The 23773-nt window shown below is 42.8% G+C and overlaps 2 protein-coding genes across 2 annotated transcripts in view; one reads left to right on the top strand and one right to left on the bottom strand.

The window, feature by feature from the left end:
• Nucleotides 1-23773, bottom strand: part of DOCK8 (dedicator of cytokinesis 8) — a 138434-nt gene that overhangs the window by 66260 nt on the left and 48401 nt on the right. The window contains exons 11-14 of the mRNA XM_084629548.1: nt 23486-23645; nt 22692-22831; nt 22357-22450; nt 20629-20791 (exon numbers count right to left, since the gene is read on the bottom strand). Of these exons, the coding sequence (XP_084485674.1) occupies nt 20629-20791; nt 22357-22450; nt 22692-22831; nt 23486-23645 (557 nt within the window). The remainder of the gene's footprint in view (nt 1-20628; nt 20792-22356; nt 22451-22691; nt 22832-23485; nt 23646-23773) is intronic.
• On the top strand, nt 2389-4776 carry LOC311521279 (angiopoietin-related protein 3-like). Its single transcript, XM_084629559.1, has 3 exons — nt 2389-3026; nt 3587-3697; nt 4399-4776. Exons 1-3 carry the CDS (start codon nt 2532-2534, stop codon nt 4510-4512), a joined length of 720 nt encoding a protein of 239 aa, XP_084485685.1. The 5' UTR covers nt 2389-2531; the 3' UTR covers nt 4513-4776.

Genomic DNA, 23773 nt, shown 5'->3' with positions numbered 1-23773 from the left:
AAGTCTCTCTGCCAGGTTTTCTGACTTTCAACTGCATTTTTCTGTTTTTGTAAATGCTTTTCTCTCCTCCGTTGCTCCATCAAAAACCTCAACACACACAAAAAACAAACACAAAAGCCTGGGAAAATCAACTGACTATCCAGGGGAACCGTGAAGCCTGACTATGAAAAAGGTAAACATACTGTTAAAACAGAAGAACATAATGTCTTTCAGTTTTAGTCATTTTAGTTGTGATTTGTAGCTATAGCAGGTACAGCATTTTCAGATAGAAGTCTGATTTTTAAGTTGAGTTCCTTTAGTGCTAGTGTTTGGACACCATGTTACAAGGTCAAAAATTATGGTAGAAAAATTTTTGTGCAAGTCAGTGTCAAAGCAATATAAATGCTCAGCTGTGGAGAAGATGTTTTGATGTCAAATGAAGACAAAACACTGGCCAAGATAATAACAAAACAATGTTAATGCAAGTCCACAAGACAATAATTAATAAAATAAAGATGACAACATAAAATTAATGCAAATCTAATTTAATTAGAGTCTCTCAGTAAAATCACCAATTCACAGAAACAATCCTTACCGTGCACATAACACTGACTTGGGTTGGAGAACCCTCTGAAGAGAGATCAACTGTGCTGCTCTGTCTAAACACAATGGGGTCAAACCCTGCCCTGACTTGCACACTGTACAACTCCACTGTGGTCTGAACTCGCTGTCCTGTCCTACATCTCCATGCAATTTGACTGCACTGACTTGACCGTGGCCAAGTTCATGGTCAGGGCACAGCAGATCTATCCTCCACCGAAATAAAATATACACAGAGGCTTTAAGACTTTGACCCTCTTGTGCTTAAATGACATTACTCATAATTATTGGTTGTGTTGGTTGGTAGTTCTTCACACTAAGTTACACAACTACTTGTGAGTTACATCCCAGTGTGACTGGGTTTCAAATTTTAATCAACAATAGATATGTCTGTGGATGACTAGGACACGAATACCACACATAATAAAATTCAATATACCTCTAGGTAGACACTATTAATACAGAACACGGACTGATATGCAGATGTACTGTGATCACTAAATTAACCTTGTCACTTGCTGCTGATGGTAATAAATACAAATAATGCAGTTATTTAGTGTATGTCAACATAGTCTCTATTGGTTCTATTGTTTTCACTCATTATTAGGTCTTCAGTAAAATGGCTGTAAACTTTATCCCAAATTGCAGTTATTTTACTGACTATATAAGCTCATTTTCAATAACTTAGAAAACACAGAAGAAATGGTGCATCTGCAGAATTTCAATATGCTACATTATTTTAAAAGGAAGTACATGCATAAATTCTCAAGATGGCCATAGTTCTTTAGGTTTTTAAAATATGATTTCACTTTTAATATGGATAATAGCCTGGATAATATTTTCTTATACTTAAAATTAGAGATCAGTTCCGGAGTAAGTGTTCAGATCCAGATTAGGTTTACGCTGGGGCTTGGGTATAACTCTGTGAGGTCCATCTCATGGAGTTTCCAAGTAACCATCCACTCAAGTGGGTGTTTTGTGGGATGCACAAGAGGCAATTGGTTGTGACCTCCCAGCCCCCATGAATCCTGGAGATCCAGAAGGAAGGCTCATTCACACTTGTGCAAGGGACCCAATGGGAGATGCTAATGTTTCAAGTACCATTAAAACCTGATATCCACAGGATAAGCCAGGAGTAAGGCCTGCTCTCTAACTCGACCCCGAAGTACATTGACCCAAGGGCCTTCTGTGAGTATTAGAAAAAAAGGGAATGGGGAATTTCATGGACTTGTACAGGGACAATGTTTGTGGAACCACAACTTTCCTGTTCATTCCGTGATCCTAGGATCTAGGTTCTCTCCAACTGCACTAGCAGAAGGGTTGATCTACTTCCAAATCTAAACGTATTAAATCTTTATTAATGAACTAAAGGGTTAAATTTCTGATGATCATTAACTCTAGGCTTTAACATACAGCAGACAATATGCTTGAAAGATAACAAAAGAAGTTTCTTGAAAATGTTCCTTAAATAGCCCTCATTTCTGATACTGTTGATAATTATGAGGAGATTATTTTGTCCTCGTAAATTTAATAAATAGCACTATCCTTGTAGGTACATGACATTTAATGTAATCTAATACTTCCCAAAATACTGATAACATGTTCCTGTGTAGTCATATGTATTACGTGATATGAATCATCATCTCACGTGCTTCAATATCTTCTTTTTCCCAGGATGTTTTTGATTGATATAATTTCAATGCAAAATATTTTGGAATTTAAAGCATAGACTCATCACTAAACCTCCAGCTCCCAGTATTTAAACAGCTGCACTTCTACTGCAATAGGAAGTTAGGGGTTAACCTGTGGAATTTGAAAATACTTTGCTCTAATTGTTGATCGCATTCACATTTTCTCCCAGTGTGCTGGGACCTTCAAAGTGGTCCATTGGGAAACTTTTCTTAGACCAGGCTGGCAGATCTGTAGGAGGCTAAAAATCTTTACAAATTGCAATGCACAAAATATCTGTTTTGGTCCTCCTGAGTATTGCACATTCTCTAAACACTGTAACCAAAGGCAACTATGCATCAAGCAAGAAAGAAATGCAAGGTGCCCACTTTCATTATTCCAGCGAGGAAATCCATGTGCTCTCTCAAGGTGTCCTGAAGCTTGGAGCTGGGTTAAAGGAGCAGGTTGACCATACTAAAGAGAAAATTACCTACATCTTTCAACAGCTCAACATTTTTAACAACTCCTTGATAGAATTACTAGAGCAGGTCAGCCTAAATAAGAGGCTGAGAAATGGTCTTATGGAGAAAACTCAGCAACTTCAAACTAGGAACCAAGTTCTGAGCAGGCTCTCTGCAGAGCTCCAGAACCAACTTGCTGAAGTGATGCATTACAGAATGACTTTCAACACCAGGCTGGAATTTTTAGAGGAGAAGATAGAGAATGCCCTAAATTACAAGACTAACACCAGTACTTCAGTGAGTATGACTGACATTATGGTAAGTACCGGAGTTTTTAACACCTGATCTTCTTAATCTATCTTTTAGCATGATTATTTATTCACTTATAGTGATTCTCAGTAAAAGTGGACACTAGACATAGGACTTTTTTTTTAATCCATAAATCTATTACCATATGAGCTGAAAACAGGCTTGTCTGTTTTGCTCTGCATTTTTTTCTTTATTTAAGACTTATGTGGTTACATGTAAGCTCTTCCGGGTCTGAGCTGTCTTTATTTTTGTTCACTGTATAGCTTGATAATTACTAATTATTATTCAAAAACTGTAGTGGTGAATTCATTTACCACATACAATTAAAAGTGGGACAAAACCTGCAGTCCTTATTCAGGCAAAACTCTTATTGGTTTAATTGAGAATTTTACCTGTATGGGGACTACAAGATTTGCCTCTAAAAATAATGTTCTACTCTAGTTCTGATCATTCCTCCAGCTAAAAAAAAGATCCCCAGTATTTTGCAACCAAACCTTGGAACACATTCAAAGATTTTTGCAGCTTCAAAGTCATCTTTTCTTTTCTCCCCTCCTCCCCCTTCTTCCTAGTCTTTTGTGCACACTCAAAGCGTAAGAATTGATGAGTTGCTTACCGAAGTGGAGCTGCAGCAAGACCGAATTAGTGTACAAGATGCACTCATTCAAAAGTTGCTGAAAAAGGTAGGCTTTTCATATCGTTTTTTCCCCATTCGCCTTTTCACTGCGGGCCTGTGTTTTGAGTTTGGAAGACTACAGTGATCCACTGAACTGGTAACATTATTATTATTTATTTGTATTGTGGTAGCACCTAGGAAGCGATCATACTAGGTGCTGTACAAACACTATAAAAAGAGGGTCCCGGCCTCAAGGGCTTTTCCTGTTACAGGGGGAAACAGTGGGGATATGTTTTTTCCTAAAAGGTAGATGAAAGACCAGAGATCCGCCAAAATTCTTGGCACCAGGAGTTGGAAATTCAAACAATGACAGTACTAATACCTGGCACTAATCTTCTAAGTACTGTATAAATATCATCAACCTGTGTCACATTCCTGCATGGCAGGAATTTTACCAATGAGATACAGCCACTCACCCACAGCTATGCAGGGAGTCAGTAGCAAAGCTGGTTTTAGAATTCAAGGGTAAAGGGCTGCAGTCTAATGTCTCAACATTCCACCTGCCCAAAGAATGGAGATGCGTACTTGTTGATTAATGGAATCATTTGATTCCTATGCATCTCTGGAAGACTGATGCTCACTTTAGTTCCTATAGAAAGAAAAACTTGTGATTTCCCTGTATACTTTATAAATGACTTGCATTAAGTTTCTGTAATTCTCTCTTTCATTTTTAACCACATTGCACTGTTGTTACTTTTTGCTACACAGGTTAGGCCAAAAATTAAACTAGCCAGACAGCCGAAGACCAATGGAATGAGGAAGAAAATAGCAGATTCTTCTGAGAGGCAGAACACAACATTATCAGCACATGAGAGTATATGAAAGACAATCACAGGATTAAAATATTTTACTAGTGATCTATGCAATGTAAGTGCAGATATGCTACTAGGATTTCTATCTTGATTAGATGGCTAACATGCACGAAAGCTAGAGGCTGTCTTGGTCAATAGTTTTTATCTTTTAACAAACTGTATGGCCAAGGTGCTGAAAAATTTTTCAAAAATATTGTTATTGTAGCGTGAATATGACAGCTACCAACTAGCTTGCTCCTAACAGAAATTTTGTAGACCCGTAAACACTAGTTACAAAGCAAATATTTTAAGATAAAATATTTAATTAATATTTTAATATTAAAAAGAATGAGCGAAAACATTTTTAGAGCAGTGCATCTGAGTTTAAAAAAAGTGTTTTTAGACATTTCTTAGAACTATACTTTATCATGAAGTTTATGGAAATCCATGTTTTATTCAGTTTCTCAGCTGACTGATTGAACTGCACAGGGATCGTCATGCCATATGGTATATAGTTCACCAGTTGTATATTACATAACTAATGCAATTTGTTCTGGCATCTCGGGTGTAATGCATCAGTTGAAAGCACTGTGATACACAAGCTATATGCAGGCGGGATGCTTGTGCCACTAGATTGCTGATTGCTAGACTTTCATTTTTTCATGGTTTGTGTTATGTTAAGTAACATAATAGAATTCATTATTTTTTTATTTTAGCACAAAAAAAAAAAAAATGCACAGCAACTTCCGGAAACCTTACAAGCAGGCATGTGTGTGCGCACGCACACATAGTCACACCCCCACTGAACACAAGTGGGGACTGGCTGGACCTACTCCTGGATAGTAAAAACAAGAAGTGGGATATTGTGTCATATCCCCTCTGCCAATAGCAGTGGCTTAAGCACTGTTCTTTCCTGAGATCTATAAAGAAGCAGAGAGGTAGTAAGACAGACAAACATAAATGGGGCCTCTGATGGCAGGATCTCTGAGTGCAATACATCAGCAGGGACCACATTCTTAAACAAAGAGAAATGAAGTTGGGCAATTTAAACCCCTTGGAAAGAAAAACAAACCAATGTAGTGCTAGAATCCACAGAACTGGTGCACAAATAAAGGAACAGGGAGGGGGCAATCTCTACCCCAGAGAGCAACTGTGAAACTGTTAGCATGGTGAGATGCCCTGCCCCAGAAGTATGACACAAGTAGGGCAGCTGTGCTCATAAGGCCCCCCACCACCCCAAGTATGCTAACACTGCATGTAGTGTCTGAGAGAAATCCCTCTAATACAGGAACTTGGAGTGTGGGCCAGAGTACAGAAAAGTTCACCCAGAGCCAAGTATCAGCAAAAGCGATTGCATCACCAACCTAAAATGTGAGCAAAGCAATGGAAGCTGTGAAGGTACAACACTCCCTGCTCCTCCCCTTAGATCTCAAGTGTAGCATGAGCACAAGGGAGTAGTGAAAAATCTTACCTCTCCACAGTTAAAATAAATAAGTGGTTAGCATGTGAGCAAAACATGAGAGCAATGGGGACCATTATGAATGAATTACCTTTTCTTCCAGACTAGACAGAACCATTACTCCTAAAAGGAGAAGCCAAGCAGAGGCTGGGTCTAGAAACTCTCTCCCAAGTACAGGGGATCACAGAACACCCGAGAACACTAATTAGCAGCTTCAATAAAAATACCAAAACCGAGAGTTTCTTTCAAAACCCTTAAAAACAAAAGCCTAACACTTCCTGTATCAAAAGCAGGACTGTGTCTGTTTTAGCTTAGTGACTGTTGAAGCAAATCACTACGCTCTAGATCCAAAATTTTACCCTGGAAGGGTGCAGGATCACTTTCATTTACATTTCATGGAGTGAAAAATTTATACATTTAAACAACATGATTTAGGCTTTTTTTTTTTTTTTTTGCTGTTTAGAACAGAAAAAAGTTACTGAAATAAATAAATCTTCAGTTGTTTTGTCATTCAGTGTGAAACTACATTTATTAAGGAAACACAGGTATACAACGAAAGGGAGTGCTCTGTTTCACAGTGCTGTGATCTCACTAGTGTAAACCGGGAATAATAAAGGAATGGCATTCCGCCAGTATAAAAACTAGCATAAGCAAAATCAAAGTCAGGTCCAGAGTCTATAACAAAGATTCTGCCTCTGCTGTTAAACAAGAAAAATCCACTTTTCAGAAAAGCAAGATATTTCTTGTCATCTATGAAAGCTTTTGTGCTGGTAGAAAAGGACCTTCAGCATGTGTGATGGGATTTGGATTTATAGAGCCCATACTAGATGAGGAAGGCACTGGAAGGATCCTGTGTGCAGGGCTAGCCCTGCCCCTCTGGCCTTGTCAATCACCTATGGTAGGGAGGAGGCCTTTAAAAAGGAGGAAACTGCAGTCACCTGGGGAAAGAGGTCATCTTGAGCAGGAGAATCATAGAATCATAGAATATCAGGGTTGGAAGGGACCTCAGGAAGTCATCTAGTCCAACCCCCTGCTCAAAGCAGGACCAATCCCCAACTAATTCATCCCAGCCAGGCCTTTGTCAAGCCTGACCTTAAAAACCTATAAGGAAGGATATTCCACCACCTCCCTAGGAAACACATTTCAGTGCTTCACCACCCTCCTAGTGAAAAAGTTTTTCCTAATATCCAACCTAAACCTCCCACTGCAACTTGAGACTATTACTCTTTGTACTGTCATCTGCTACCACTGAGAACAGTCTTGATCCATCCCCTTTGAAACCCCCTTTCAGGTAGTTGAAAGCAGCTATCAAATCCCCCCTCATTCTTCTCTTCTGCAGACTAAACAATCCCAGTTCCCTCAGCCTCTCTTCATAAGTCATGTGTTCCAGTCCCCTAGTCATTTTTGTTGCCCTCCGCTGGACGCTTTCTAGTTTTTCCACATCTTTCTTGTAATGTGGGGCCCAAAACTGGACACAGTACTCCAGATGAGGCCTCACCAGTGTCGAATAGAGGGGAACGATCACGTCCCTTGATCTGCTGGCAATGCCCCTACTTATACAACCCAAAATGCCAGTGGCCTTCTTGGCAACAAGGGCACACTGTTGACTCATATCCAGCTTCTCGTCCACTGTCACCCCTAGGTCCTTTTCCGCAGAACTGCTGCCTAGCCATTCGGTCCCTAGTCTGTAGCAGTGCAGGAGATTCTTCCATCCTAAGTGCAGGACTCTGCACTTGTCCTTGTTGAGCCTCATCAGATTTCTTTTGGCCCAATCCTCTAATTTGTCTAGGTCCCTCTGTATCCTATCCCTACCCTCCAGTGTATCTACCACTCCTCCCAGTTTAGTGTCATCTGCAAACTGGAGAGTTCAGGAGCAACTCCTGGAGCCATGGGGGAACTCTCATCAAGGAGGAAATCTCCACCCCGACCCTACGGGAAGTGTGGTGAACTCCCAGGGAAAGCCTGACAGAGTGAGCCCGATTCAGCAGCCCAGCCAGAGGGATTCCTTGAAAACCACTACACAGATGCTGTACTGTTAGCACTAATGTTGGCCCTTTTCCCCTTTGAGGGGCTCTGGGAAGAAGTTATTCTCAGGTGCACGGGGGCATTTAACTTTCCTTTAGATCCCCCATCAGAAGGGCTTTAAGAAGGCCCACAAAGGGCAGGCCCACTTGAGGCCTGTGCAGGAGGCACCTAGTGTCACTGACTGGGCATGGCCAGGCTTCCTCCATTTTGGAGAAAAAGCTACGGGGAACTCTTTTACAAGTATGTCATAAAAATAAACCTAAATTTGGGAATCTACTACTTGACCTAGAACTTTGCAAAAAGTCCATTGACCCATCAGAGACAGGGTATTTCATTGATGGTTCCATCCTGCACACATACAGGCAGACTTCAAATTTACCAGCTTATCACTGTAAAAAACTTCCATTCGCTTGTGTACTTTATCCAAATAAATATTCTCTTTGTATCACTATTTCCACCTCTGTCCAGGGTAACGTGCTAATAAAGGATACAAATAATTATCCCCTAAAATTATATTCTGTTATAAGTCCATAGCACTAGGGTATAAAGCTGGCATCGTGTTTTTTGGTTGGTTGGTTTTGTTGGCTAGTATCTGTGAGTTTAAAGATTTGATGTTACTCGTGCTAATTTGTATTTGCCCTTCTAATTGTATAACCACTTGAGTTATAGAAATATTTGAATGAAATGCTGCAAATTGAAAAAAAGAAATTCATTTCCATCCTCTTTCACTCATGCTTAAGACACTGCAACTTTCCTCATTAAAATGCTTCTGGGTCTACAGTGAAGAAACTGCACCCTCAAGTGGCTGAACAGCACAGATACACAGTAATTATACTGGAATAACGACACTCCTAAAGCATTTTTACTGCTAAAATAGCTCCACCAAAACCACTTACTGAGGGTTAATTTTCCTACTCCCGTGAAATTTTAAATCTTTACAATGAGATCAGTCACACGTCTCTTCATCCTTCAGCATTCCTTACAAATTAAGGGCCAAAATTCTCCTCTCGGTTATACCAGTGCAGCCCCACTGAAGTCCTTGGGGTTGTTCTTGGACCAATGAGAGGAGGCTTTTCCCCCATGTAATTAATCTGCAATCATGCAGCCTGATCCTGGGGAGTGCTGAGTGCCCTCACTTCCCACTGGAGTTGAGAGTACTCAGTACTTGCAGAAGTAACCCTAAGAAATCTATGCCAAGGCCATATAAACTGACATGGGTTTCAAAAAGGGTCATTTTGTGTGAATGAGTTTCTTACATTGCAGATTTCCAAGCTTGAGTTCTCTCTTATTCATCTGTCTTTGAGCACAAGTATGTGTGGAATGGGTCCTCAACAATTTGAGTCAGGGCCCTACCAAATTCACTGCCATGAAAAATGCATCACCAACTGTGAAATCTGGTCTCCCCCCATGAAATCTGGTCTTTTGTGCACTTTTACCCTAGCCTATACAGACCAGCATTTCTCAGACAGGGGGTCGTGACCCAAAAGGAAATTGCGGGGGGATTGCAAGGTTATTGTGTGTTGGGGGGTCATGGTATTGCCACCTTTACTTCTGCGCTGCCTTCAGAGCTGGCCAGCTGGAGAGCAGCGGCTGTTGGCCAGGTGGCCAGCTCTGAAGGCAGCACCCAGCCAACAGCACCGCAGAAGTAAGGGTGGCGATACCATACCATGCCACCCTTACTTCTGCGCTGCTGCCTTCAGAGCCAAGGGCCCAGCTCCGAAGGAAGCAGTGCAGCAGTAAGGCTGGCAATACCTTACCATGCCATCCTCACTTCTGTGCTGCTATTGGTGGCGGTGTTCAGAGCCAGGCTCCCGGCCAGCAGCCGCCGCTCTCCAGCCACCCAGCTCTGAAGGCAGCGCCGCCGCCAGCAAGAGCGACACAGAAGTAAGGGTGGTAATACCGAGACCCCCCTACAATAACCTTGTGACCCACCCCCTCAAAACTCCCTTTTGGGTCAGGCCACCTAAAGTAACAACAGATTGAAATATATGACATCATGACATTTATTATTTTTAAACCCTATGACTATGAAATTGACCAAAACAGACTCTGAATTTGGTAGGGCCCTAATTATAGGGTAACAATAAGAAGGGTAGTGTCATAAATATAAAGGGAAGGGTAAACCCCTTTGAAATCCCTCCTGGCCAGGGGAAAGCTCCTCTCACCTGTAAAGGGTTAAGAAGCTAAAGGTAACCTCGCTGGCACCTGACCAAAATGACCAATGAGGAGACAAGATACTTTCAAAAGCTGGGAGGAGGGAGAGAAACAAAGGGTCTGTGTCTGTCTGTAGTCGTCTTGGCCAGGGACAGAACAGGAATGGAGTCTTAGAACTTTTAGTAAGTAATCTAGCTAGGTATGTGTTAGATTATGATTTCTTTAAATGGCTGAGAAAAGAATTGTGCTGAATAGAATAACTATTTCTGTCTGTGTATCTTTTTTGTAACTTAAGGTTTTGCCTAGAGGGGTTCTCTATGTTTTTGAATCTAATTACCCTGTAAGATATCTACCATCCTGATTTTACAGGGGGGATTTCTTTATTTCTATTTACTTCTATTTTTTATTAAAAGTCTTCTTGTAAAACACTGAATGCTTTTTCATTGTTCTCAGATCCAAGGGTTTGGGTCTGTGGTCACCTATGCAAATTGGTGAGGCTTTTTATCCAACATTTCCCAGGAAAGGGGGGGGTGCAAGTGTTGGGGGGATTGTTCATTGTTCTTAAGATCCAAGGGTCTGGGTCTGTAGTCACCTAGGCAAATTGGTGAGGCTTTTTACCAAACCTTGTCCAGGAAGTGGGGTGCAAGGTTTTGGGAAGTATTTTGGGGGGAAGGACGCGTCCAAACAGCTCTTCCCCAGTAACCAGTATTAGTTTGGTGGTGGTAGCGGCCAGTCCAAGGATAACGGGGGTAATATTTTGTACCTTGGGGAAGTTTTGACCTAAGCTGGTAAGGTTTAAGCTTAGGAGGTTTTTCATGCAGGTCCCCACATCTGTACCCTAGAGTTCAGAGTGGGGGAGGAACCGTGACATGGTGGCACAGCGGTGGGATTAACCTGAAATCATTTTGAGATCCAGTTGAGATTTTTTGAACTAGAAATACAGATTTTAAAAAGGAATTTTTAGGAAGTCCAGGAAGCAGCTTTGAAACTGAAAGCAGCTTGGTTTCTCTCTGCTTTGTGGCCAAGCAGAGACAAAAGGGGATTATCTTGTGAATTGCAGGTTTTCTTTGCCTGGAGGCAGGGTACTTAACTCCTGCAGGGAAATTCACAGTCTTCCAACCCAGAGGTTTTTTTTTTTCTTTTCTTCCTAAAAGTAAATAGGGGGTGTGTGCTCTACCCATTTGCCTGGAGACAAAAGTGGCAGGGTTTTTTTTTTAGGATTTTGATTTTTTTTTTTGTTTTACAAGGAGCACAGGTTTGAAAAGAAATTTTTTTTTTCTTTGGGCTGGGTAAGCAGGTTTCCAAGTAGTTGGAGGTTTTTTGCTTTAATTTGGGCCCAGAGCAGAGACAAGGGAATTGTCTTTTTCTGTAGGCTGACAATCACTATCAGAGAATAGGTATTCTATTCCAGCACAGCAAAATTTTACAGCCAAGTTTTGTTTGTTTAGTTCTAAACCTCGGGTGTAAAGTTAGTTAAAAACAGAGAGGTTAGAATGGCCAAATCCTCGGCTCGACTACAGCTGGAATTAGCCAAATTTCAGGCTGAGGAAAAACAAAGGGAACATGAAAGACAGATAGAACTCATGCGGCTGGAGAAGGAGGTACAGGAGGCTGCCCACAAGAGGGAAATGGAGGCAAGGAAGCATGTGGAGGAGATGGAGAGGATAAAGGCCCAGCAGAATATACCAACAAACCCTAGCAATCCTTCTCCAGGTACCACTTCCCATCCCAGAAAGTTCCCCACCTACAAGGCAGGTGATGATACTGAGGCCTTCTTAGAAAACTTCGAAAGGGCCTGCCTTGGGTACAACATCTCTACTGACCAATACATGGTAGAGCTGAGGCCGCAGCTCAGTGGACCCTTAGCTGAGGTGGCAGCTGAAATGCCTAAAGAACATATGAACAAGTATGAACTGTTTAAATCCAAGGCGAGAGTCAGAATGGGGATAACACCCGAGCAGTCTCGTCGGAGGTTCCGAGCCCTAAGGTGGAAACCAGACATGTCATTTACCCGACATGCCTACCACATTGTGAAACATTGGGATGCCTGGATATCAGGAGCAAGTGTTGAATCTCCAGTAAATTTGCCCTTCCTAATGCAAATGGAACAATTCTTAGAGGGTGTTCCTGAGGAAATAGAAAGATACATCCTAGATGGGAAACCCAAAACTGTAATCGAGGCAGGAGAGATTGGAGCCAGATGGGTGGAGGTGGCAGAGAAGAAGAAAACTGGTCGCAGTTGGAGCGGAGACCAGAAGGGACCACCCCAGACCACACCCTATTACCGGGGGCCGCCCAAAGCCCCACCTACCTCCCAAAGAACCCTCCAGACCCCTTATCGTCCCACCACCCCGTTCTCCAGCAACCCACCTCGCCCCGGTGACCCGTCAGCTGGACGATGTTTTAAATGTAACGAGCTGGGGCATGTAAAGGCCAACTGCCCCAAGAACCCCAACAGATTACAGTTCATTGCACCGGAATCACACCAGAGGTCCACAGGCCCAGATACCTCCCAGATACCCTTGGAGCGGAGGGAAACTGTGAGTGTGGGCGGGAAGAAGGTCACCGCGTGGAGGGACACCGGAGCACAAGTGTCAGCTATCCATGCTTCCTTAGTGGACCCCAATTTAATCAACCCAGAGATCCAAGTGACGATTCAACTCTTCAAGTCCAACTCTTTCAATTTGCCTACAGCCAAGTTGCCTGTCCAGTACAAGGGCTGGTCAGGAATGTGGACTTTTGCAGTCTATGATGATTATCCCATCCCCATGCTGTTGGGGGAAGACTTGGCCAATCACGTGAAGCAGGCCAAGAGGGTGGGAACGGTCACCCGCAGCCAGGCTAAACAAGCCGTGGGGCCTAGCTCTGTTCCGGAAACTTCTATCAGGGCCCGGTCAGAGGTGATGGACCCGGACCCCAGGCCAATGTCTGCAACAGCAGTAGTGGATCCAGTCCCAGAGACCCAGACGGAACCAGTCCCAGAACCGGAACCAGCCAAACAACCAACACCAGACCCCGTGCCAGCACTGAATCCAGTACTTGCAACCTCAACACCAGAGGGCCCCACCGAACCTGAACTGGCAGCAGCCGATAACCCTACACAAGAGGCTCAGCCGGAGCCTGAATCCCAACATAGTGCACCAGCGGAGAGCGGTTCACAGTCAACAGAAACAGCTCCATCCCCTATATCGCTTCCAGAGGGACCAAGCCTATGTCCCCAATCCAATGAGGAACTGATGTCTCCAGCATCAGGGGAACAGTTCCAGACCGAACAGGAAGCAGATGAAAGCCTCCAGAGAGCGTGGACGGCGGCACGGAGCAACCCACCGCCTCTCAGCTCTTCTAATCGATCCAGGTTTGTTGTAGAAAGAGGACTTTTATACAAGGAAACTCTTTCTGGGGGACACCAGGAAGACTGGCATCCTCAGAGACAGTTGGTAGTTCCAACTAAATACCGGGCCAAGCTCTTGAGCTTAGCCCATGATCACCCTAGTGGCCATGCTGGGGTGAACAGGACCAAAGACCGTTTGGGGGGGTCATTCCACTGGGAGGGAATGGGCAAGGATGTTTCTACCTATGTCCAGTCTTGTGAGGTGTGCCAAAGAGTGGGAAAACCCCAAGACCAGGTCAAAGCTCCTCTCCAGCCACTCCCCATCATTGAAGTTCCATTTCAGCGAGTAGCTGTGGATATTCTGGGTCCTTTTCCGAAAAAGACACCCAGAGGAAAGCAGTACATACTGACTTGCATGGATTTTGCCACCCGATGGCCGGAAACAGTAGCTCTAAGCAACACCAGGGCTAAAAGTGTGTGTCAGGCACTAGCAGACATTTTTGCCAGGGTAGGTTGGCCCTCCGACATCCTCACAGATGCAGGGACTAATTTCCTGGCAGGAACTATGAAAAACCTTTGGGAAGCTCATGGGGTAAATCACTTGGTTGCCACTCCTTACCATCATCAAACAAATGGCATGGTGGAGAAGTTTAATGGAACTTTGGGGGCCATGATACGTAAATTCGTAAATGAGCACTCCAATGATTGGGACCTAGTATTGCAGCAGTTGCTCTTTGCCTACAGAGCTGTACCACATCCCAGTTTAGGGTTTTCCCCATTTGAACTTGTATATGGCCGTAAGGTTAAGGGGCCATTGCAGTTGGTGAAGCAGCAATGGGAGGGATTTACACCTTCTCTAGGAACTAACATTCTGGACTTTGTAACCAACCTACAAAACACCCTCCGAACCTCTTTAGCCCTTGCTAGAGAAAACTTACAGGATGCTCAAAAAGAGCAAAAAGCCTGGTATGATAAACATGCCAGAGAGCGTTCCTTCAAAGTAGGAGACCAGGTCATGGTCTTAAAGGCGCTCCAGGCCCATAAAATGGAAGCATCGTGGGAAGGGCCATTCACGGTCCAGGAGCACCTGGGAGCTGTTAATTATCTCATAGCATTCCCCACCTCCAACCGAAAGCCTAAGGTGTACCATATTAATTCTCTAAAGCCCTTTTATTCCAGAGAATTAAATGTTTGTCAGTTTACAGCCCAGGGAGGAGACGACGCTGAGTGGCCTGAAGGTGTTTACTACGAAGGGAAATGTGCTGGTGGTGTGGAAGAGGTGAACCTCTCCATGACCCTTGGGCGTATGCAGCGACAGCAGATCCAGGAGCTGTGCACTAGCTACGCGCCAACGTTCTCAGCCACCCCAGGACTGACTGAACGGGCATACCACTCCATTGACACAGGTAATGCTCACCCAATTAGGGTCCACCCTTACCGGGTGTCTCCTCAAGCTAAAACTGCTATAGAACGGGAGATCCAGGATATGTTACAGATGGGTGTAATCCGCCCCTCTGAAAGTGCATGGGCATCTCCAGTGGTTCTAGTTCCCAACACCAGATGGGGAAATACGTTTTTGCGTGGACTACCGTAAGCTAAATGCTGTAACTCGCCCAGACAACTATCCCATGCCACGCACAGATGAACTATTAGAGAAACTGGGACAGGCCCAGTTCATCTCTACCTTGGACTTAACCAAGGGGTACTGGCAGGTACCGCTAGATGAATCTGCCAAGGAAAGGTCAGCCTTCATCACACATCTCGGGCTGTATGAATTTAATGTACTCCCTTTCGGGCTGCGAAATGCACCCGCCACTTTCCAAAGACTTGTAGATGGTCTCCTAGCGGGATTAGGAGAATATGCAGTCGCCTACCTTGACGATGTGGCCATATTTTCGGATTCCTGGGCAGACCACCTGGAACATCTACAAAAAGTCCTTGAGCGCATAAGGGAGGCAGGACTAACTGTTAAGGCTAAGAAGTGTCAAATAGGCCTAAACAGAGTGACTTACCTTGGACACCAGGTGGGTCAAGGAACTATCAGCCCCCTACAGGCCAAAGTGGATGCTATCCAAAAGTGGCCTGTCCCAAAGTCAAAGAAACAGGTTCAATCCTTCTTAGGCTTGGCCGGTTATTACAGACGATTTGTACCGCACTACAGTCAAATCGCTGCCCCACTGACAAACCTAACCAAAAAGAAACAGCCAAATGCTGTTCAGTGGACCAGAAAGTGTCAGAAGGCCTTTAACAAGCTTAAAGCGACACTCATGTCTGACCCTGTACTAAGGGCCCCAGACTTTGACAAACCGTTCCGAGTAACCACAGATGCATCCGAGCGTGGTGTGGGAGCAGTTTTAATGCAGAAAGGACCTGATCAAGAATTCCACCCTGTAGTGTTTCTCAGCAAAAAACTGTCTGAGAGGGAAAGCAACTGGTCAGTCACTGAAAAAGAATGTTATGCCATTGTCTACGCTCTGGAAAAGCTACGCCCATATGTTTGGGGACGGTGTTTCCACCTGCAAACCGACCATGCTGCACTAAAGTGGCTTCACACCGTCAAAGAAACTAACAAAAAACTTCTTCGGTGGAGTTTAGCTCTCCAAGATTTTGATTTCGACATCCAACACATCTCAGGAGCTTCTAACAAAGTGGCTGATGCACTCTCCCGTGAAAGTTTCCCAGAATCAACTGGTTAAAATCGTTCTTGAGATGGGGAAAATATTGTTAGTCTTTATGTACTTGGTAGTATATTTAGAGATGCATGTGTCTTATTAACTCTGTTTTCCTAGAGCTCCAGGAAGAAATCCCAGCCAGTGTTTCACCCTAGCTGAGATTTGGGGGGCATGTCATAAATATAAAGGGAAGGGTAAACCCCTTTGAAATCCCTCCTGGCCAGGGGAAAGCTCCTCTCACCTGTAAAGGGTTAAGAAGCTAAAGGTAACCTCGCTGGCACCTGACCAAAATGACCAATGAGGAGACAAGATACTTTCAAAAGCTGGGAGGAGGGAGAGAAACAAAAGGTCTGGGTCTGTCTGTTGGTCGTCTTTGCCAGGGACAGAACAGGAATGGAGTCTTAGAACTTTTAGTAAGTAATCTAGCTAGGTATGTGTTAGATTATGATTTCTTTAAATGGCTGAGAAAAGAATTGTGCTGAATAGAATAAACTATTTCTGTCGGTGTATCTTTTTTGTAACTTAAGGTTTTGCCTAGAGGGGTTCTCTATGTTTTTGAATCTAATTACCCTGTAAGATATCTACCATCCTGATTTTACAGGGGGGATTTCTTTATTTCTATTTACTTCTATTTTTTATTAAAAGTCTTCTTGTAAAACACTGAATGCTTTTTCATTATTTTCAGATCCAAGGGTTTGGGTCTGTGGTCACCTGTGCAAATTGGTGAGGCTTTTTATCCAACATTTCCCAGGAAAGGGGGGGTGCAAGTGTTGGGAGGATTGTTCATTGTTCTTAAGATCCAAGGGTCTGGGTCTGTAGTCACCTAGGCAATTTGGTGAGGCTTTTTACCAAACCTTGTCCAGGAAGTGGGGTGCAAGGTTTTGGGAAGTATTTTGGGGGGAAGGACGCGTCCAAACAGCTCTTCCCCAGTAACCAGTATTAGTTTGGTGGTGGTAGCGGCCAGTCCAAGGATAACGGGGGTAATATTTTGTACCTTGGGGAAGTTTTGACCTAAGCTGGTAAAGATAAGCTTAGGAGGTTTTTCATGCAGGTCCCCACATCTGTACCCTAGAGTTCAGAGTGGGGGAGGAACCGTGACAGGTAGTCTTCTAGTTAAGACATTGGACTGGATTCATGAGATCTGGCTCAGTTTCTGACTCTGATGCAGACTTCCTGTATGACTCTGGGTAAATCACTTAATCTCCCTGTGATTTATGGCTCATCGACACTGGGAACCTGCACTGGCATAGCTACATTGTTCAGGGGTGTGAAAAATACACAAACCCTGAGTGATTTAGTTAAACTGACCTAATCCCCAGCAAAGATAGCACTAGGTAGATGGAAGAATTCTTCCGTCAACCTAGCTACCGCCTTTCAGGGAAGTGGATTAACTACCCCGATGGGAGAACCCCTAGTAGTATCACTGCAGCATTGCAAGTGTAGACAAGTCCTCAGTTTTCCATCTATAAAATGATGGAAATCTCTTCTATCCTTTGTCTGTCTTCACTATGTAGATTGCAATGTCTTTGTGGCAGGGATTGTCTCTCACTATGTGTAAGAACAATGCCCAGTACAATGATGCTCACCCCAACCTGAGCGAGGGCCTCTGGGTGCTACTGTAATACAAATAAACAAAACAACAATACTAAATAACAATGAACTATTACTCTTATGTTTTCAGCCATCCCCTCTCTCATACGATTCAATTCAGCTAAAGACAAGGATCAGTACAAATGTAGATATTAAATATCAGTTAATTAACTAGGTTATTTAACGTACTTTGGCAAGAGACAAACGCCAATCTCAGACTGTGACCTTGTCTACATAGATTTCTTAGGGTTAAGTTCTACCTGGCCTTTGTTCACCCTCTCCCGCCTTCAGAGAACATGGGCCTCTGCCACTCTCCTTCGAAAAGTTATTAAACTTCCTATTTCTTTATTCAGCTTCTTTTCTCCCTGTGACTCAGGAACCGCCGGTTGCCAACTGGCAGAGGCCAGAGGGGATGCATAGGTCTTTGCAGGGATTCCCTGGGTCAGATATATGCATATTAAGTTCACCAGAGGATGTCATCTAAGGTCTTTATCAAGAGCCAGTAGCCCACTGGTTGTCATAACCATTCTGAAATGTACATACAGATAGTATTGCAGGAGTTAAGCATCTATACTGGAAATTATGTTCTCAAAACCCTGGAGTTAAGGTAGTTATCCAGAGGCAACAGGTTCCTTTTGAGCATGAGATAGCAAATGCTTCTCTCCCCATCTGTCTCACAATGGAAGCTTAGTTGCATACAGAACCAGATGCTGATTAAAAGATTGTAAAGTGAACAAGAGAGGGAGGCCTGAGGAGAAAAAAAAAAACCAATCAGCAGAGGGTGTCCTGGTTATAAAAAAGAACAAAGGACTGTCCTGTTAGTACCAAGGGTACCAAGAAACACCCTGCATCTTTCACCGAGGAGGCAAGCGGACAGTGGAACTTGCCACATGAAAGGGTGATCACAGCTAAGTCTGGCTGCAAGATGCTGGGAGGACTTTGGGTGAGCATTGCTCTATAAAACAGAGAAATACCTACTTAATTAAGTCTAGGCTCTAGAATGCACGTAAGCTTTTTATTTTACATGTAATCCTTTGTTTTCAGTACTTCTACTTGCTCTTACTCGAATCCCTGTACTTTGTTAAATAAACTGCTAATTGTTTTCACTATACTCTTATTTAAGTTCTGTGTGTTAAGCGGAGCAGTGATCAGAACTGCAACTGGTAAGCCAGGGTGCATTGGTACTTTGGGAACAGCTCATCTGGGAATATAGAAGAACAGGGGCTGGGCACGCCAAGGAGATGCTGGGGGTTGGAGTGTGCCTATAGCTAACCTGTAGATAGAGTGTGGGGCCTGTGGAAGCTTGGAAGGAAGGGCTTGTGTTGCCTGTGACCAATGGAGTCAGAGAGCTGACCCACAGCAGGCAGAGACAAGGCTTCCTCATGCTAAGGAGAGGTGGTAGTGAGGTGTCTCACAACCCTGGTGTGACAGAGTGCAGGCAATGGAAAGGTGAACCTGCACTCGGATCACTTAGAGGCCAACTAGTTCCCCAGAGACAGCTGACTGAGGTAATTAGAGAAGCAGGCTGGTGGGCTGGGTGAGATACAGAGCCAATTAGCCCATCAGCCCCAGTCTGATAAAGAGGCACAGGAAGGAAATGCAGAGGGGAGTGAGAGTGGGGAACAGGGCTAGCTGAGCCCAGAGACCTCAGGGAAGGGAGACCTCTGTTCCCCTCAGGTCCTGAGGAGAGGGCCAAAAGCGCGAAAGATATTTCAAACAGACTGGTGCACGGGGACTGTACTGGTGGAGAGCACTCAAAAATAAATGATGCTATGACTGCACAATGAGTAGATTCTGGGCACAATCTGTGGGGCAAGAAGGCTGGAGTGAAGATGCACCTTGTGATACCTGGGTACCCCCAGGAAGCATCACACTCCCTGACTCATTTGTGAAAGTCACATCTCCCCTGCTAATCAAACTGGCCCTGCTGTCCAAGTCCCAGTCCCGTACAGTATGCTCTGCTGTTGATTTTTTTAAAAAAATCTGCAATACATTCTCTCTTCCTTTCATCAAATTTCAAAAACAAATACAAATATTAGAGCTAAAACTGTACATAATCCCAGAACATTCCTTGAGCCACAAATCTCCAGCCTGTGTATTATTAGCATTACCATATGGTACATCAGTGTATTGAAGAATATTCCCTTGATATTCATAGCTCATTTGGGATTAATGTGTTGCCAGGCTAGTAAGAAATGATGGAACCTGTTTTGATTTGTACTCTTTAGAACGTCTACCTTTTTAAATCAGTCAGAAAAGACTAATACATTTTGCGAAGTGATATAAGAAGGGATCTTATTCATGGAGTAGACAGAGCAATAAACTGCATCTTTGGGTAGTTAGATGACACATGGCAACTACAAAAGCTGTTCAGTACAAATATGCTCCAATGCTGTGAATGTTACTCCTATTATATGACAAGATAAAGGATACAACAAAATCACAAATGAAAATATAATTAGTCTTGCATCATGAGTGTTTTAAAATTCTAGGCCTCTGTTCTCCAGGGATGTCTGTGGGATTTTATAGTTAGAAAAAGAGACTGGGAGTCAGAACTCCAAGGCTAAGATTTTTAAACATGGGTGCCTAAAGTTAGGTTCCTAAATTCATATATAAGCAGCTATGTAAAGTTGTCTGAGTACCTACTGAAGTCAATGAGAGCTGCTGGTTCCTCAACCCTTTTGAAACACTTTGCTCAGGACATTTACAATTGGACTGGAGAACATACTGCAGAACATATAGTAGGGATCCGATCTTGTATTGGGTAATGAGATTAAAGAATGGTTGTACCTTTACAGGCTTCGATAACCTAACATGCTTTTCAATTTCTAGTTTCTATGAATCGGAGAAAAATTATACCATAATCATTTTTGGAATATGGGTTTAACAGTTTTCAAGAAAATCCATTTTTCTTACCTATAAACAGTGTGGGGAACATATACTTCTCGAACTGGAAACTCCAAAATCTCTTTCTGAGGACGGCTGCGGTTTTCAGGAAATGGTTTCACTTGTAATAACTCAGGGGTGAGACAGCAACTGAGGACTTCTGAAGCTGGGGAGATCTCCAATTTAAGTAATCCTTTAAAAAATTACATGAAAGCTCAGCCTATCATTAAAAATAATAAGAAGAATAAAACTAAACCAAATATGCATAAGGTCAAAAGAAGTAACTAGGAAATAGGAATTTGGGTTTTTAGTTTGAGGGCTGCAGGAGAAAGAAATTTTGGTTGGAGAAAGTATTTTATCTGGATACACAGGGATCCCTACACATCAAGATAAAATCTCTCTTCAGGTTTCATCAGCATCATCACAGTAAATCCAAAAGGGACATGGCCTCTTTGCAGGTTGAGCACTTCCCAGATTGATCTCTGGGCAGGTCCTAAAGGTGATCTCACTGGATATTCAATTTATGACCATCACTGGCGATCTTATCATGCCATTGAAGCTTTTGGCACCCACATTATCCCCATCCACGTAGTGGCATTCCTTGGCACACACACTTTGGAATTTGTTGGTCTTCCAGTCTAATAATATGTCCTTATCAAGAAAGCCACCAAAACTGAACAAGTTCTGATGGAGGTGGTTTCTGGATTCAGCTTCAATTATCCTCATTTCTGATCTTGTCCTGACACTTAATATATGGAGCAGCTGATAAAGACAACAAGACTCTTTGCACATTCACATGTAGACAGGAAGGAAGGGATACCATACGCTGAGTTGACTTTCTAGTCTCACCCATGCAAAAAGGATAACATTTGTTAAGGATTTAAATTGGAAATAAAGTAGTGATGCTCTCTAGTTTTGTGCGCAAAGCAAGCACTGCCTTATTTAAGATAGTAAAATGAGGTGTAGATCTTCAGAATATGATTTTCCATATTTTTTCTTGCTTGCTGTGACCATCAGTGAAATTGTTAATCATGGTAACATTTAAATTGTCATAATTAAACTTAATATTTAATACTCTATTGAGGTGAATGGGGGCAGTTCACACCTCCCAGAGCTGCTCTTTCAGGCTGTATACAGACACAGGCAGTCATTCCTGCACTGGTTACATTCTGTTCACTTTTTAGAGGTTTTCTTAGCAACCACAAGGGCTAGAGACATAATGTATTGTAAATGAAAGCTTAGAATCTGGAGCTCAAGGAAGCCATCACAAAAAAGCACCAGCTAGTCAAGCTTTTGTGAGAAGCCAAATTCAGTCTCTCCCTCTGCTTAATTAACACTGAGTCAATTAAAAGGAAAAGAGAGTAAACATTTTAATCACCCAACCCAATCTCTGATCCCCATTCTAACAAGGTATTAGGGAATCAGTAAGGATCTTGAGATTCTGCTTTAATCCCATTCTCCTCAAAAACTTCAGGTAAAATCAAAAAACGGAATGAACGCTTTGTAAATTATTGATGAAAACGAACTAATTTAGAATATAAAACTAACTATAAATCTCTGTTTGCCAGGGACGAACAAATTAGCAGGTCAAAAATGGCTGGCTTGATGAAGTCATTAATAAAATAAAGACGTTCCCTCATAACACAATTTATAGCCCTAAAAACCACGGGGATAATTACAGAGGAGGGCTGAGATTTTCATTGGCATTTACTGGAGTTAAGTGCCTATTTCGCATCCCATCCTAAACACATTCCATACCTGGGATGGACTTCACTCTTCTCTGCAAGGAAGAAGATCTCTTGTAGTCAGTTAAAAATTTGAATAGGTCTTCGTCACTAAGTCGGTCTCCTTCCTGTCAGCAGAAAGACAAATTAATTCTGCTATAAGGGTGCATAGTATTGTTACCTACTTTCATGAATTAGATATGTCTGCGAGACAAAGAGTGAGTAGGTAACTCTGTGTTTTGTATGAATTAACCTTTTGTTCCCCAGATACAACACTGAGCAGCATTTTTTCAATTCAGTTTACTTTAGTTCATGTTTACCAGCACAATATAAAACTCCACACACTCTAAAATAAAGAGCATACTGTACCTGTTTTATAAAGGTGTTGACAGTCAGAGTGGTCGCTTTGAAGTTTGACACAGCATAACTGTCCTCTGAATTGAGGCTCCTCTCAGAAAGTCTTCTACCTTGGAGCATCATCGTTCTTCTGTCACCAGTAGTTCCTTTCCCTTCAAGCGTAAATTACATTTAAAAAAATTCATCTTCTTTTGTGTCAGTATAAAGTCTACCATAAAGCATGACAAATATACCTGAATTTAGTCCTAAAATGCCACAAGCACCGTGTGATCTCAGGGGAACAACAAAAGACCTTAACTTTGCATTTTCCATCAACTCAGTGTAAAGCTATGTAAAAAAATGTAGTAAGTGCAGTATTTATTCTGTTGAGCGAATATCATTGCTGCTGCTGCACGATGCTATTGGTTTCTTTAGCCCATAGCATGACAGGAAGTGGGGCAATCTGGTGTGTGCTGTTGTTGGATTGGGCCTTCTATTCACCGTGGAAGACTTAAAAGGATTGATCTTCCAGCAACGTAAATCAAGAGTAACGCCACTAAAGTCAATGGGATTCCACTGCCATAAAACTGGTGTAGAATCAAAGTCAGGGCTAGAATGCATGCAGTGGGAATATGTAGATCATGCATTTAGGGGGCTCCAGCTGATGAGCATGGCAACTTGTGAGTATTATGGGGGAAAGGAAGGGAAAGCTGAGCAGTTCTTAACTACAAAACTGTTGTCAAGAGAATGCTCTTGACACATTGGTACCCTATTAACATTGCTACTAAAGCTTCACATTGCATTGATTAGAATATTAAAACTATTACCATTTAAACTTTCTGCTTCAGACATTTCTCTTTCAAGCATTGAAAAGTTAAAGAAATTGGTTAAGCTTATGGGAGCCCAGGCGAAAGGCATCCGGTATTTCCCCAAACGCTGACAGAAGGACTCAGCTTGGGCTTTCAGTTTCTCAACCTTTTCTTTGCTCTAAAATAAAGAAAGGAAAATACAACATATTAAAAGGCCTAAATTTGACTATGACTATGTGAAGGCAATTTTCACTGTGTATGCTCAGCCTCCTTCAATTCTGCTTATACAGGACCCAATGCAATGAC

The sequence above is a fragment of the Lepidochelys olivacea genome (genome assembly GCF_965140295.1).
Source record: "Lepidochelys olivacea isolate rLepOli2 genome assembly, chromosome: 5".
In the NCBI taxonomy this organism is placed as follows: Eukaryota; Metazoa; Chordata; order Testudines; family Cheloniidae; genus Lepidochelys; species Lepidochelys olivacea.
Note: the sequence above shows the minus strand (reverse complement) of the source record. Positions and strands in the feature narration are given on the sequence as shown.

What these genes read in the sequence shown, in the direction of transcription:
- LOC311521279 (XM_084629559.1), top strand. Translation starts at nt 2,532, where the DNA reads ATGCACAAAATATCTGTTTTGGTCCTCCTGAGTATTGCACATTCTCTA. An exon ending in TGAGTATGACTGACATTATG is followed by an intron (nt 3,027 to 3,586) that starts GTAAGTACCGGA and finishes CCTTCTTCCTAG; the next exon opens with TCTTTTGTGCACACTCAAAG. An exon ending in TTCAAAAGTTGCTGAAAAAG is followed by an intron (nt 3,698 to 4,398) that starts GTAGGCTTTTCA and finishes TTTGCTACACAG; the next exon opens with GTTAGGCCAAAAATTAAACT.